At 39.5% G+C, this 16,072-nt stretch overlaps 1 protein-coding gene across 1 annotated transcript in view; it reads right to left on the bottom strand.

The window, feature by feature from the left end:
- Positions 1-1,316: 1,316 nt before the first annotated feature.
- The window catches only part of csgalnact2 (chondroitin sulfate N-acetylgalactosaminyltransferase 2), a 56,212-nt gene continuing 41,456 nt past the window's right edge, over positions 1,317-16,072 (bottom strand). The window contains exons 5-8 of the mRNA XM_041268598.1: positions 12,014-12,192; positions 11,447-11,541; positions 9,052-9,133; positions 1,317-3,243 (exon numbers count right to left, since the gene is read on the bottom strand). Coding sequence (XP_041124532.1) covers positions 2,945-3,243; positions 9,052-9,133; positions 11,447-11,541; positions 12,014-12,192 — 655 coding nt within the window. The 3' untranslated portion in view covers positions 1,317-2,944. The remainder of the gene's footprint in view (positions 3,244-9,051; positions 9,134-11,446; positions 11,542-12,013; positions 12,193-16,072) is intronic.

The raw sequence follows: 16,072 nt of genomic DNA, 5'->3' as shown, positions 1-16,072 counted from the left end.
TCATTCATTTTGTTTTTATTTCTAATTAATGAAAAGTGGTTCTGAATTATTTTATATAAGTTGTTCTAGTCTCTAACATATTTTATTTCATCACATTTTTCACAGGCTATTCCATAAACATTGCTATTTTTACAGTATTAGTTATTCATATTACACACGTTTTCAGTTTTTCTAGCTGGTTTCACACATCCAGCTTCACACTAATCTTGAACAAGTGCAATATCAGAGCTAACTAGGGGTCTGTGAAATTCGTCGTAAATGTGACAGGAGCAGCCAAAGGGTTGGAGTCTGTGGAGGTCTTAGCAGTTTAACAGCACCACCTTGTGAACAAGCTATAGTTTGATTAAAATTGCAGACATTACTCAGATAATTTAATGGTAGATTATAATACATTAAAAATGGTTACAACACTTAAATCTACAAATCAGTCTATTCCTAAGCATCAATTTGCAATGAAAACTTATAGACAGGCAAGTCTATAGAAAATGACAGGGGCAACTGAAAACAAAACTGAACAGAAATGTGGGGGTAACCTTCTACTACAATCTTTTAGCTATCAGCTGGTAGGCAATACTAACAAAGCCAGTACATTTAAACCCACCTCAGTATGTTGTCTGTTGTGTTTTGCTTTCTGTTTATCAATTGCTTCTGAAATGATTATTTCCTCTGGTTTGAACCCTTTGGGACATTGTGTTTGCTAAATCCTGCCTATTACTTTACACTCACTTTAACCACACATGATTTTGACCAATATGTCATCATTTACATTATCATACTTTTCCTACCCTGTTTAACAGATACAGTGCCTATAGAAAATGTCTACACCCCATTGAACCTTTTTTCACATTTTGTTGTGTCAGTGCCTCAGAGTTTCATGCATTTAAATGAGGATTCTTTTCCCACTTATCTACAATGCTTGGTGGAAGCAACTTTGGCATAATTACAGCTGTGAGTCTGTTGGGATAGGTCTGTGCACACCTAGATTTGGCAATAGTTGACCATTCTTCTTTAAAAAACTGTTCAAGCTCTGTCAAGTTCCTTGGGGACAGACAGCAATCTTAAAGTCATGCCACAAATTTGATTGGCTTTAGGTCAGGGCTCTGACTGGGTCATTCAAGGACATTTACCTTTTTGTTCCTTAGCCACCCAGTGTAGCTTTGGCTGTGTGCTTTGGGTTGTTGTCATGCTGAAAGGTTTTTAATTCCAGGCTATAAGGCAACAAAAGTTGAACATTTTGAAAGGAGGTGTAGACTTTCTATAGGCACTATATATCCATAATGATTAAAAACAAAAAAAAAAATCTTGCCACAACTAAATCATGTTGTATAATTTTATTTATATTTGTAAACGGTAAAAAATAAACCACACACATTTGAAAAATAGTCCATCAATGCTGTGAACAACAAGATGCCTGTGCGCTTGCCATGTTTAGTGCAGAAGTAACTTAGACAGTGTTTGACGCCATCAGAAAGCAGGAATATAACTGGATTTTAAATTGTACATTTGTCTTCCCTTTAACAAAACTGATAGCAGATGTCAGTGAGAGCTTAACACTGACCCACTGACCACAGCCTGAAACAACACCCTAAGTACAGTCACCACTCAAACACACTCTACTCAGTGAAACAAAACAGAAAGAAAAATATCTCCCTGGAAGTGATTGGACGTCTCAGATCAGGAATGTAAACTGAATTAATAATTTGTAGTTCCCAAAATATTGACTACCAGTGTAAACACCAAGCAAATTCTCACATCCTGACTTAAAAAGAAAAACAAACCTGTCCTTGCAATCTTCTTTAGATGGTTATGCATTTTGTTAGAGAATAAAGAACATTAAAAAATATCCAAGGCTATAACATGAAACAGCGATTTGCGTCTTCCAAAACACGATTTGAAAATGATTGCGAAAATAAAATGTAATGCAGCACAATCCGTTTTTTTTTCATTCAAGCAAAACTATAGTAAATAAACCAGTACAGTTTGTTTTTTATCCATACATTTAAAAATACTGTATTCAGTTACTGGTCGACGCAGGTGAACGTCCTTGCCTGCCCTCCAGTCAGTCTTGGGTCTCTTACAAGCAATTGTGCCACATTGTTTGGTGGTTTTGTAATGTGGAGAAATGTCTACTGCCGTTCAAGTTGAGCTCACCAAACTCCTCTTACCTGCGCCCCAGACCTCTGTTGCAGCAATTTCAAAAGGCAGGTGAAAGAAGCTCAATGTAATGTCTACAAAGCAATACCTACAGACAAGACATGCTGCTTCTCCAGTAGCATGTGCAAGGATTGCTTGTGTGTCACATCAATGTGCAGCACACATCAGGTCAAAGATGACACAGCTAGAACAAGCAGACCAATGGTTTTGTCCTTTTTTTGTCTTGTAAAAATGCTATACTACACCCTTTCATGCATCAGAAATCGCACCTGGTTGACTTTGTTTGTTTAAGTTACTTAGACTTCAGCTGCAGACACACAAGCTTCGTCCCTCATTAAAGCTGTTTGCCACTTGGTCAACTAAACAGGCAGGATCCTAATAGTGAGAAGTAGCCATGGCAAACCCTGCAGAGCACAGAGGAAAAATGTTAAACAAAGAAAAGGAAAAATTCCTCTGTTAGGCATTTCTGGTTTAAATCATGTCAAGGGGTGATTATAAATTCACTTCTTACTAACATCAGAAAGATTCATTGTGCCCCATATGAATGTGTGGTCTGGTACCAAATGGTTGTTGAATTACTGAATTAATGATATACTATGCAATCTTATTTAAGACTTAACAAAATAATCATTGACTAGCATAATCACATTATGTTGCGATGTATACTTTAAGGAATAATGATACACTGCTGCAACTGTTCTTGTATTGGCAGGATACCATTATTGTATTGGAACACTTGGCTCGGTTCTGTTCTTTGGCAGAGAGGGAGTGTCTTCTGGGCTGCCTCCTTTCACTCTCCTGGCTTGCTGTTGCTGTGTGTCTGGAAGGCTTGCTTACGCAGGTGGGACTCAATCTCCTCTCTGAACACCAGCATGCCCAGGTGGGACTGGGAGGCCTCGTTCATGGCCTTGGACTGGATGCACATGCGATACTGCTCGGGGGTCAACTCATCTGCACACTGTTTCTCGTGCCACAAGTGAAAGAGGCCTGCGACCGGTGTGCGCACCACAATCAGGTCACTGTGCAGGTACTTCCTGTACAGGTGCACATCCTCCACTCCCCAGCCTTTCACTTCCAGGTCGAAGCCTCCTAAGAAGAAAGCAGACGGGGTTAGAGCAAGCAGCAACAGTTCAGGGTCTGGGATCATTTTAGTTGCCTCCCTTTCCACATACTGCACATCTTTTTAATACAACAACATGTTGCTTTCTGTCATGAATCACTTCCTGAAATTTCCAACACATCTTGTTTATTAAATTATTCTGCCTGTTTTGAAGAGGGGACAATTCCCTATTCAGGGATACCATGACATTCAGTGAGCAAGCAGGGTAAGATTGGCAATAAACGATCCATCCCCGACTATACACATAGCACAGGTTTTTCATTTTTGGAGGTTGTGGTTTTGCAGCACATGAGATTTTGTTACAAGTTTCCTTAGTGTTTAAAGGGTCACTGGTTGCACCAGATTGACTAGATGTGCTTGACAGATACACTGCAGATTCTTGACTAGATGCACTTGATAGATAAACTGCAGATTTTTGACTAGATGTGCTTGATAGATAAACTGCGGATTTATATTAAAAAAAAGGGGTTACACCAAATAAAACTGCCAAATCTCCCGTGTTCAAAAATCTTCATGGTCTGCAAAAATATTTATCTTTCAAATCCCCTTATTTGGCAAGAAAACAACTGGATAACTAGAATGTGTGTCTGTAGATCGTGGAAAGGGAACAGGCATTTAAGACTGACTCCTGACCATGTTCTCAAATTTTCACCTTCTCCCCAGAGGGGAGGGAAACTAAAGAGGTATGAAAATTCAGGTTAAAGTATCCTGCCATTCTCGCTACCCACTGAGTAAACACAGAGGTGTGTGCTACAGTAACCTTCGTCAAATTCCTATTACCCCTTGAAAGGACCAATATACGCCTAGGTTTATTTAATGTAAAGTCTCTGTCTTATAAGGCTCCGTTAATTAGTGATTTTATTCAGGATTGCAACATTAATATTTTATCTTTAACTGAAACATGGCTTGGACCAAATGATAATGTTTCCTTGATTGAGGCTTCTCTACCTAACTATTCTTTTTACCAGAAATCTCGCTCTAGTGGGCTGGAAGGTGGACTTGCTATTGTTTTCCGTAGTGAACTTAGAATCAGACAGGAAACTGTTGAAGGTTATTTATCTTTTGAAGTTTTAACCTTGATATTAAACAGTCCATTCATTCATTACCTGTTCATATTGTAATTATTTAAATCTACCACATGAGTCAAACCAGCAATTTCTGACTGAATTTGGGGATCTGCTATCTCCATTGATAGTCAAATATGATGGGATTTTTTATTGGGTGATTTATTTGATTGGGTGACATGTTGACATTGATTCTGATTCTACCTCCTTGGAATTTTTGAGGGTACTGAATTCCTTAGATTATATCCTGCATGTCAGAGGTCCTAGGTCAAAGAAAGCCAAGGTGTCAGTGAGTACAGTTTCCTACACCATCAAAAGGCACTTGGAAACTGGAGGAAACTCTGACAGGAAGAGGTCTGGCAGACCCAAAGCCACAACAGAATCAGAAGACAAGTTTCTGAGAGTCAACAGCTTGCGAGATAGGCGGCTCACAGGACAACAGCTTCAAGCACAGCTTAACACTGGTCGAAGTAAGCAAGTCTGAGTTTCAACTGTGAACAGAAGACTTCGAGCTGCAGGTTTGACAGGTCGAGTGGCAGTAAAAAAGCCATTGCTAAGATGGCAAAATAAGAAAAAGAGGCTTGCCTGGGCCATGAAGCACCGCCAGTGGACTACTGAAGACTGGAAGGTGGTCAAAATTTTAAATCTTCGGTTCATCACGCAGGGCTTTTGTACGCCGTCGAGTACGCTGTCAAACATGGAGGAGGAAGTGTGATGGTCTGGGGCTCTTTTGCTGGATCCAGAGTCATAAGAACATAAGAAAGTTTACAAACGAGAGGAGGCCATTCGGCCCATCTTGCTCGTTTGGTTGTTAGTAGCTTATTGATCCCAGAATCTCATCAAGCAGCTTCTTGAAGGATCCCAGGGTGTCAGCTTCAACAACATTACTGGGGAGTTGATTCCAGACCCTCACAATTCTCTGTGTAAAAAAGTGCCTCCTATTTTCTGTTCTGAATGCCCCTTTGTCTAATCTCCATGTGTGACCCCCGGTCCTTGTTTCTTTTTTCAGGTCGGCGACTTGCATACAGTGAGTGGCACACTGAACCAAAACGGCTACCACAGCATTTTGCAGTGCCATGCAATACTCTGGTATACGCCTGGTTGGTCAGGGGTTCATCCTACAGCAAGATAATGACCCAAAATGTACCTCCAGGCTATGTCAGAACTACCTTAGAAGAAAAGAACAAGATGGTAGGCTTCAAACCATGGAATGGCCAGCACAGTCTCCAGACTTAAACCATCGAGCTGGTTTGGGATGAACTGGACAGAAGGGTGAAAGCAAAGCAACCTACAAGTGCAACACATTTGTGGGAACTTCTGCAAGTGTTGGGAAGAATTTTCTTAACAATATTTGATTTCCATTGTAGAAAGAATGCCACTAGTGTGTTCGGCTGTTATATCTGCAAAAGGTGGCTACTTTGAGGAGTCAAAAATTTAGATTACATTTTGTTAAACAAAACGATTCCATGATTTCTTTATCTCCAATTGTTTATTTGTTCTATGCTTTAATTTCAGAGTACATTGAGACATTAAACTGCGTACATTTCAATAAAAACTGGAAAAATGGAGGTGTTCTAAAACTTTTGACCGGTAGTGTAGTCCTACGCTTGAGATTGGCTCCTCTCACAGCTGCAATGACTTCTTACATTTCTTTAAAAATAAAATACTAGACACACAAAATGAGATTCCACAGACACCTTCTATTAAGGAGCACTCCAGCACAATTTTACCAACTACAGCTATTAAGGCTACTATGGGGGCTTTTTCTTTGATTACCTTGCAGGAACTGACAGAGCTAGTTCAACACATGAGAGCTACTTCATGTTCACTTGATCCTATTCCTACAAAACTATTAAAAGATATTATTGGTGTTATTAATACCCTCATTTAATTATAAACGGTTCACTTACTCAGGATATAGTTCCCTTAGCACTTAAGGTAGCTGTGGTAAAGCCTTTGCTTAAAAGTAATTTAGACCCTCAAGTCCTCAATAACTATAGGCTCCAACCTACCATTTTAGATAAGGTTCTAGACACAGTTGTTGCAATTCAATTAAAAAAATGTCTAACTCTTAATAGTATATTCGAAAAGTCTGGTTTTCATGCTGCACATAGCACCGAGACGGCCATTGTCAGAGTTGTGAACGATTTTGCTGATGATCTCTGACTCTGGCTTTCCACTGTTTTTAATTCTTCTAGATCAAAGTGCTGCCTTTGATACTGTAGACCATTCTATCCTACTGAATCACATTGAAAGCACAGAAGGACTGTTTGCCCTTATCCTGTTCTGGTTCAAATATTCTCTTTCTGATAGGTTTCAGTTCATCCCTATTGAGGAGGATAAATCGTCATTAAATCAGAAGTTGTCTGTGTTGTTCCACAGGGCTCCATTATAGGTTACTTGTTGTTTTCATTATATACGCTACTGTTAGGTGACATTATCCGCAGATACGGAGTGAACTTCCACAGCTATGTTTGTCCCTAAAGCCAGGAATTTCTACTTGCCTTACAGGCACCAAACATTGGATGTCACAGAATGTTTTAATATTGAACTCAGATAACAGAGGTTATGCTACTGGGATCACAGAACCAACTAAAAGGAAATGTGGGATTACATGAGCTCAACCCTTGCAGTCTCTCATCAAAACTTAAAATAGAAATTGTGTGACAGAAATACAATGATTTTTGGTGGTAAATCTCCCTCCCAACCTGTGAGGGTGCTAAACAGCGAAAACAGCGAGTTCTTTGGACGGGCTGGTCTGACAGTTCTTTCCCAGGTTCGGGAAGTTGACTAGTCTGGAAGAAGGCGAGACTCTGTTGCAAGAACGTATTGACCCGGAATGGAAACGACATGGCACCCGCAGATTGGAGAGGCGGCTGCACTCATTTACTAAGGGGTCATGCGTGACAGCGTAAAAGGGGACGGAGCATAGTAATCTGTTCCTTCACATTGGTTTACGTGACGAACAGAGAAGGACTGAGACGAACCAGTGAAATACCCAAAAACAAAAAGTAACAAGTATTGTGAGTATTGTGTGTTTATTTGTCTGTGTAATAATTGTCTGTTTGTACACTAGATGGCTAACATGTTTCCGGGGCGGTCGCCAAAGGCCAGTACTAAAGCCGGAACATCATTGCACTAACTGTCACAGAAACTAAACTGTATCACCCACCAACAGCACTACTGCACTCACCCAGGCCTAATGACAGTGTATGTATTATTGTGAGGCGGATATGTGTGGTTCATTATTGTTTGGGTGTGCAAAACCCGTTATTTGTTATTATTATTACTGGTCACCAGACCTGTGATTACAAATAAAAGACCCCTTTTCCAAACCGGACTAAGTTTCTGTTTGTTTCATTCCTGCACTGCATCACCTCTGCACCTGTATCCACTCAGCTACCTTGTCACAGGGGGTCATCTTTGATTCTGATCTATCATTTGAGACTGACATTCGGGAAGTTACTAAAGCATCTTTTTACCATTCGAGAAATAGACAAACTTAGACAAATTATTTATGTATCTGATGCCGAGAGACTAATGCATGCCTTTGTTTCATCTAGAATTGATTATTGTAATGCACTTTTTTCTGGTGTCCCAAAAGGCATGGCACCCAGCTTGCAGCTTGTTCAGAATACCGCTGCTAGAATTCTGACTAAAACAAGAAAAAGTGAACATATTACCCCTGTTTTGTCCTTTTTACACTGGCTTCCAGTGCATTATAGAATTGATTTTAAGATTTTCCTCTTAACTTACAAGGCTCTAAATGGATCAGCACCTAGCTATTTGCAGGAGTTACTGACCCTGTATCTTACAAACTGTACTCTGAGATCACAGGATGCAGGGCTGCTGGTTATTTTTAGGGTTAACCAAAGCAACACGGGAGGTAGGGCTTTTCTTCTAGAGCTCCTAAATTTTGGAATGCTCTGCTTTCATCTGTCAGGGAAGCTGGGCCCATTACAGTTTTCAAGTGAAGACTGAAAACGCACTTTTACAAAATGGCTTTCTATCTTAGTGGATTTTAACCCTTTGCCGTCCTGTGTCGGACCAGGTCCAACATTACAATTTTCCTGATAGGAGCTGAATGAAAAAAAGGGCGTATCTGATAGCCCCATGCACCACAGTGATAACACAGGCATAAACAAAAGAGATAGCTGCTTCTGCATCCAGCGTTCAAAGAATATCATAGACATTTACAGAGCTTTTTGAGATGTTATAATAAAAAAAGATAATGACTTGGATCGCATTATTGAGGAGTTTGGTGATAAACGAGTGATCAGGAGAGGAGTTATCCGTATGCACGTCTATGAGGTATGTGAAAAATACAGCGAACAAGGGGTGGGGCTAGGCTGGAGGTACCCTACTGAGTTTCCTTTTGCGATTCAGTGCCTTTTAAATCTGTTGTACTCTGAAAAAAAATATTTTAAACAGCGCGCGTGAAAATAAACTGGACCTGACATGCCTGACAAGCACTGAATAAATTAACCGTTAAGGGTTAATGTGACTTTAAAATTGCTGCTTTTGTATTATGTGTATACTGTTATTTAAATGGTCTGACTGTGGCAGTTGTATGTGTGACACGCTATACAAATGCATTGTGGTTTGGTATTTTTTTTTCTGCTATCTACTCTACAGCGCTTTGCGTTACTTTTGATAAAAAAGCACTATATAAATGTAATAAATAAATAAATTAATAAAGCTCACATAACTTACCAATATTGAGGAAGTCAGTTCGGTACTGACAAGTCATCCCAAATCCAAAATCTCGCCAGAAACCAGCATCTTTTTTATGAGCCTTAAAGAAATAAGAAATCTTTCAATACAGCACAGCACCTGAGAGTGCAAGTAACTTGCTGAGGTAAATACTGGCCCGTTGTATTTCAAAAGATGCAGTTGCTCAAAAGTTTGTATTCCACAGTTATACTCAGCCCTGTTTTGGAAGCACATACCAATCTGTAAATTGACCATGTTAGTTGAATATTGAAACAACATTTTCACAGTGTGTCCACTATGACTCTTAACCTACATCAGGGGTGTTTGTTTTTTTTAAACATAATCATAATTGTCCAGTAGTGGCACGTGCCCATCCCCGCTCTGACCCAGCCCCACTCTGACCCAGCCAAATCAGGGCTTGCAAAAAATCGCTAGCCCGACGTTCCGGGAAAACCAAAAAAATCTGTCGGACAACGTGTTTTTTTTGGCTGCGTGCCCAACAGGCAATCCGATTTTTTATTCTATAACAAGATAACGTTCTGTGCTTTAATCAAACAGCGGTTTCTCAATAGAGATTCCGTTCACAGATCATCCCGGTAAAACACGTTTGGGATCAATGTTTTTCATTGGTAATGCTTGAGTGATTTCCGGGGAGACGTACATGTACACATTGCTTGTGACCAAATCCCGCGAGGATTGCCCCGTGTAACTCACCTGACTACTCAAGCAATCCTATCTAGTCAGCGCGCTTGTATATGTCACATGACTGTGTCTGCTCCAGAAAAACGAAGGGTAAAATGGGCACTACGACAGCCAAAGTATATACTTTAATAATGAAGGCTATAATTTTTAAACAAAGATTCACCAAGATTAACATTTTGTTATCTTGTCGTCACCTTTATTAAATCGTTAACGTTATTTCCCAAACCAGAAAAAATTAAAATTAAAAATCGAAAATGGTAGTTATTATCACTGACTCAGAGATTTAGCACATAGCATGTTTTTCATTTCTTTAATGCGATTAATAAAATGTACTGGTAATTTTATTTTAATTGTATGGCGCTTGCCTGTAAAGTACAGTACCGAGTGCAGCAACAGTCTCGGGTCCAAACCGTCAGCCGAGTAGATATACTATTTACATCATCGCTATAGACCTTCATTATACGATTAAATACTGATTAAAAAAATAAATAAATAAATAAATCAAACTGCTGCTGATTTTGGCTCGTACAGCTCTATGCAACCTCTTATGCCCTCGGGGGGCAGGCATGACTGTGTCACAGGCACTGGCAAGCAGTTTGGTATACCTATTCAGGTTCGGGGTCTTTAGGAGGTAAACATTTCTATATCAGGGAACCAGGGTTATCATAATAACCTAATGTTTGCTCAGTGGTCTGGTAGCCTTCACTCAGGCTTCACTATCCCAGCAGTGGACGCTTCGTGTGTATTTACGATTGCCAAATAACACTTCAATACTAAAAAGCTGTTCTTCAGTTCAGGCACCTCAGAGAAAAACAAACATGGTTTGAACTGTTTGTAAAACACTACAAAATTAAAAATAAATCAGCTGTACTTTTATTATTTTACATTAAGATTTGAGTGCAGGTTCATGTATTTGTGTAAGTTCTAGTATTCAAATTACAGTTAGGTCCTAAATGTATTAGCGAAATAGATCAAAACTAATTTTAATAATTAAATATCTAGCAGTCTGTGTTAATGCTGATCGTGCTCTTTGTTCAGTAACTGTGTTGACAAAGCTTATTCAAAGCCTCTTTGTTAGAGAAGAGAGCCTCAACTTCTTGTTACTGCGATAGGCTTAAAGTTGCTGAAAGTTGTTTGATTTCTTCGACTCGTCATTCAAACCAGGAGACGAGTTGTTATTGTGGCTACTGTATGTCTGTGACAGTAAACACTATTCTTGATTTTTCACTTTATTTAAATTTAGTATAGCAAATAAATGTAGATGGATAAGACAGCGAGTAAGCAGAATTAGTCTACATTGACAGAAAATATTCAGAGGGCATGTACAAGAAAAGAGATTTTAAAGCCCTTGTATTAACCAATCAGGTTAAAGGAAATCTCAGATCCATTTTCTAATAAACGTTTAAACTTTACCATATTGGGATATGTGTAGCCAGTCAGAAAAGTGATCAAAGAAGCCCTCCATCAGTAAACTACTGCATCATGTGTTTGTAAATAAGATGTGTACAACATTTAATTGCATAGAAAAAAGACTGTAAAGAAATACTGAATATGAAATAAGTCAGACTACTCTGTTCACTTGCTACTGTGCAGTCATAATTTAAACACTTATTCTTAATGTTTTCATAACATTTCAATTGTAATCTACTGTATTCTACAGTCATGAAGCCAGTCAGCTTGCTCCAGCACTCACCAGCTGCTGCTCCATAGGGGGCGCTATCTCCAGGTTACCATATACGATTGCAGGGTTGTACAAACTGAACACCACTGGGTAGAACACTCTCTTATCTGCACAAAGAAAAGCACATGGAAATCTCAACGACACAAGAAGATCATACTGCGGCAGTGAACTTCCTGAGTGACATGTCACGTGACTCAGAGCAACTTTAATTTAAGTGGTGACACCTGCATTATCCAAACTATTTGAGACTGGGGTTGCTTAGATAATCAAACTGCTGTGAAACTATTTAAATCAGTCAAAAAAAATATAGAATTTAACCCCTTTACCTGTAAATATACAACATACAGTACCAAACTTTCTGTAAGTATCACAAAATGAGGCCTGAATGCCACATTTTCTACAACATCAGGACACAAGGGTCTGTTTGGATAACTGAGGCATTGGAATAATCAAGGTCTTACTGTGTGCCCACTCTTCCGGTATCAATATGTGAAAGAATTCTGCTTAAGGGCTTTAAACTTGGCTAAAGGTTTGAAAAATTAAAAAAAAGCTATATACAGCTATGAAACACAGACGTACTTGGCCGGGCGTTGAGGCGGCAGGTGTTGAGGAACTCCGCAGTGAAATAAATATCGACGTCACAGAAGAACATGAGCACGTCACCCCTCTTCCAGGCGCGGGCTCCGATATCCAGGCCACGTCCCCGGGAGAACTCCTCATCCACAGGCACCAGTGTGTAGTTGGAGAAACTCGCTTCACTGGCAAAAGAGAAAACAGGGCTGTAAAAAAGGGCAGCACAAAGGGAATGGTGTTGCAGGACACAGTCTATTTGTGTTACTGCCCTTAGGGGTGATCCAACACCAGACAGGCATGCTGAATGGTCTAGGTTTCAAGCTGTCGAGTTCGTTCTATATTTAGCATCACTGTCTCTTGCCTTTGAGCAGCATTATACCCTATATTGTTATTATAATATAACCCTAAAACCTGTCTAGAAATAGTTTGACAGACAGGGTACTATTTATTTAGCTGCACTTTAATTCAATTGGAATATGGATATGGATTAAATTGCAATTCAACCTGGCCACATGCATAAAAACCTGAGTGAGCAGGTTAGTTCAGAGAGGAACGAGGGGACAGTAGAGTTCTGCACCTTGTTTGTTTAAAAATAAAAGTGTGCAACCCTATGTGGTACTCCTGTTTTTCTGCCTTCCATTCGGCCCCTGTGTCCCAGTAATCTAATATCGTGGCATTCAACCCTGGTACTCAAGTAACCTGGCACTTTCTTACTTTAAGCAGTACAAACGCATTACGCATCACTTTACCTGCATCCGCCAAATGCATGTGCACAAAAACACACTGTAGAGACTGGAGAGCGGTCAGTGAATTCAAGTTACGTGGAGGTGCAAAGTAAAAGTTATTGAGTATTGTACATGAAATACACAGAGCAGACTACTTCTCAAAGTAAAAAGCCGTGGAAGCTAGTAAGGGCCAAAACCAATACGATTTCACTGTTGTCAATGTTAGCCTTTTCCTGCCAAACATGGTTGCAACGTTATAACCATTGGCGGTGGCAGGATTTAATTCCTGGCTGGGCCCCAAATTTTCAAGGACGGGCCTTTTATGACTTAATGACGTAAGCGTAATGACGTAATTACCAACATGCGCACTGAGGACATTCTATAGTGTCAGAAATAGCACCATATTCTCCAAGAAAGCACACTCTACCAAAACATTTTGACAGTCGGACATCCAATTTACCACCAACAGGCAAAGCAGCACAAATTCCGTAATGTTAGCGAGCTACAAGTCACTACCACACAAAGAAAATGATAAAAGATCTCAAAATGACAAAAGATTTCTGACAAAAGATCTCAAACGTGTATTCGACTTCCCAAAGTGAGCTTAAATTTAAAAAGCTCTCATACGGTGACTAAAAGTGAAAGTCAATACTTCTCTTTGAGCTTTAGAAAAGCGTCAGTTATATGGGCACAAAACAAAACAGGAATAGAGAGTACTTACATTACTGGCACATTTGTTGACCGTCGGTTCGTTTTCTTTTTACAAAATTTGTCGGGACATAGCTAATGTGTAAGACACAAATATAGCTCCGGTTTACTGCAAAGTTGGCAAAACATTCTGTATTATTATATTACTTAGCAGACACCCTTATCCAGGGCGACTTACAATTGTTACAAGATATCACATTATTTTGTACATACAGTTGCCCATTTATACAGTATAAATAACTAAACAGCAGCTAGATAAAGCTGGTTTCTTACGTGCCTTGCAATGAAAGAAAAGTTCCTCTGTTTGCTGCTGAAGTGCTTAATTTCAATACTATACTAACGAAGATGCAAGATCTCATATCTCAGCTGTCCAATCACCAACGGTACTGAGGTAGGCGGGACAGATATATTTTTTTAACCATGACGATTACCTAGACTCACCTCAGCGTATTACAGTCTGATATGGTTTGGCATAAAATGTTTTTATTTGTCAAATCACTCCATAACTGGGTGGGCCCATAAGCAAAATGGATGGGCGTCACCACCCCTGGTTATAACAGGAGCATTTGAAACAGCGCTACTGTTGGTGGTCCAGTGGTTAACTCAGAGGTTCCTGGTTCAAATCAAATTAGCTACACATTCCTTGGAAAAAAAAAAAAAAAAAAAAAAAACAGTTTACTTCCCTCTCCCCTAAGGAAGATGTAGTCACTTCAGCACTGTACACATGACTTGTTTCTGAAAACAGATACATTTTGCATGGAGACGCACTCTTTCTAAGATTAGCAAAGGACAAAAATGCAGAATTAGCAAGAACCATGAGTTCAATAGAACGCGGGTAGTAATAACACTAATGTTTACATCTCCACTCTCGCACGCAACTGTCGATTCTTCCTGAGCAACATATACGAAGAATCTGACCCTTCCTCATCAACTACTCCACACAACTCCTCGTCTAGGCCCTGGTAATCTCCCGTCTTGACTACTGCAACTCCTAGCCGGCCTCTGTCCACCACCCATCCGTTCTCTCTGCCTCACTTCTCCCACGCACTCCACTGGCTTTTGTTATAGATATATATAAGGTGCTGGGGCCCAACATTCACACAATTGTTGCTTCTAACTTGGCTTTTGGATCACTCCACTTTACATTGAAATGCTCATTCCCTTATCAGCTGGGTTGTAACCAGAATAAAGATGCTAAGACAATGTGCCAAGGAAAGTGCTCAACACAGGCCGGAGTGTGCTTGGTTATCCTTACAAACACTACTACAGACAGAAAGACAGACAGGGAATGGGACAGGCGTCATCACAGGCGCAGACAAGTATGCTTTGGGAAGACACATGGACAACATGCAGGTAAGGCACAGGTAGATCAGGGCACACCTGGACAGACATTTTAACATACATACAAGCATACCTGAAAGAGCTTGAAGCAATACATTTCCAACAATGAAGATGATGAACAAGACTAATAATGGCAACGAGTGCAAGGAATGAGAATGAAAGGTAAGCGTATTGGAAGTGATAGTTAATGGGGCAGGCATTGTAGATCCAGGGCTGGGGTGTTGGAGCCTTTTTTTTTTTTGCTTGTGCATTGCCAATGTTTTTTGTTGCAGATGTGACTTTTGAGCTGATAAGGGGATGGTCACAATCCCCTTGAAGTTGTACAAAGAGCATTTCACTGTAAAGTGGAGTAATGAAAAAAGCCAGTTTAGAAGCTACAATTGTGTGAATGTTGGGCCCCAGCACCTTTCCAATTGTGCCTATTTGCTTGATGCTTGACAAGGTTGCCCCAATTGCTTCTCCTAACTTGGTTTTTGTGTTTGATATCACCACTTTAAACAACCATTGTGTTTTTCTAAACTTTTTTTTTTTTTTTTTTTTTTTTTTTACATTGACTATGTTTGTTATATACTTCTTTTTTTACTTCATCAAATAATGAATAAAGTGAGGGAAAGCTATTTGAGAATGTGTATGGTAAACAGACACACAGAAAAGGCAAGAGGGTAGTAAGTAGAGTATTGTAAGAGAAATGAAAAAAAGATTTGAAAGTAAAATAATGGTAGAAGGGACTTTTGGACAGTAGGTATGTGGTGAAAACAATGTCTATTTTGGTAGGTATTAGTATATTGATATTTATATAGGTACAAAACACAAATGTTATGAATGGTACATATGTATGTCAGTGCTAAAGAGCAGTATACTAACACATTTTAATGCTGAAAAAAAAATCTCCTTGTTATATTGCCATTGTTTTCTGTTGGGTGTGTCACTTGATATGCACTGTATCCAGGTTGAGCTGTGTTTCCCTGCCGCTTTGCAGCTTTCTGATTGAAATGTTTCTGCCAAAGCTCCATGGCTAGCATCAAAAGATGATATTTTCCCCTGTACATACATTGTACAAAACGAAGAAATTGACGGCTGCCATGTCCAGTAAAATACAGCAACTGGACACAGGTGATTGCTTTCATGAAGAACTAAGTTTTGTGCAGATGGTATATCTGTAGTTGCTCTCAAATCAAAACAAAAAATATTAAGATTTCTCGAAAAATTCTTGTAATAGTAATATTGTAAGACAGCAGACTATATGCTCATGTAAACAGCTAGACAACAGTTCTCCAAGGAATTGATAAGA

The sequence above is a fragment of the Polyodon spathula genome, chromosome 13 (genome assembly GCF_017654505.1).
Source record: "Polyodon spathula isolate WHYD16114869_AA chromosome 13, ASM1765450v1, whole genome shotgun sequence".
Classification (NCBI taxonomy): Eukaryota; Metazoa; Chordata; class Actinopteri; order Acipenseriformes; family Polyodontidae; genus Polyodon; species Polyodon spathula.
Note: the sequence above shows the minus strand (reverse complement) of the source record. Positions and strands in the feature narration are given on the sequence as shown.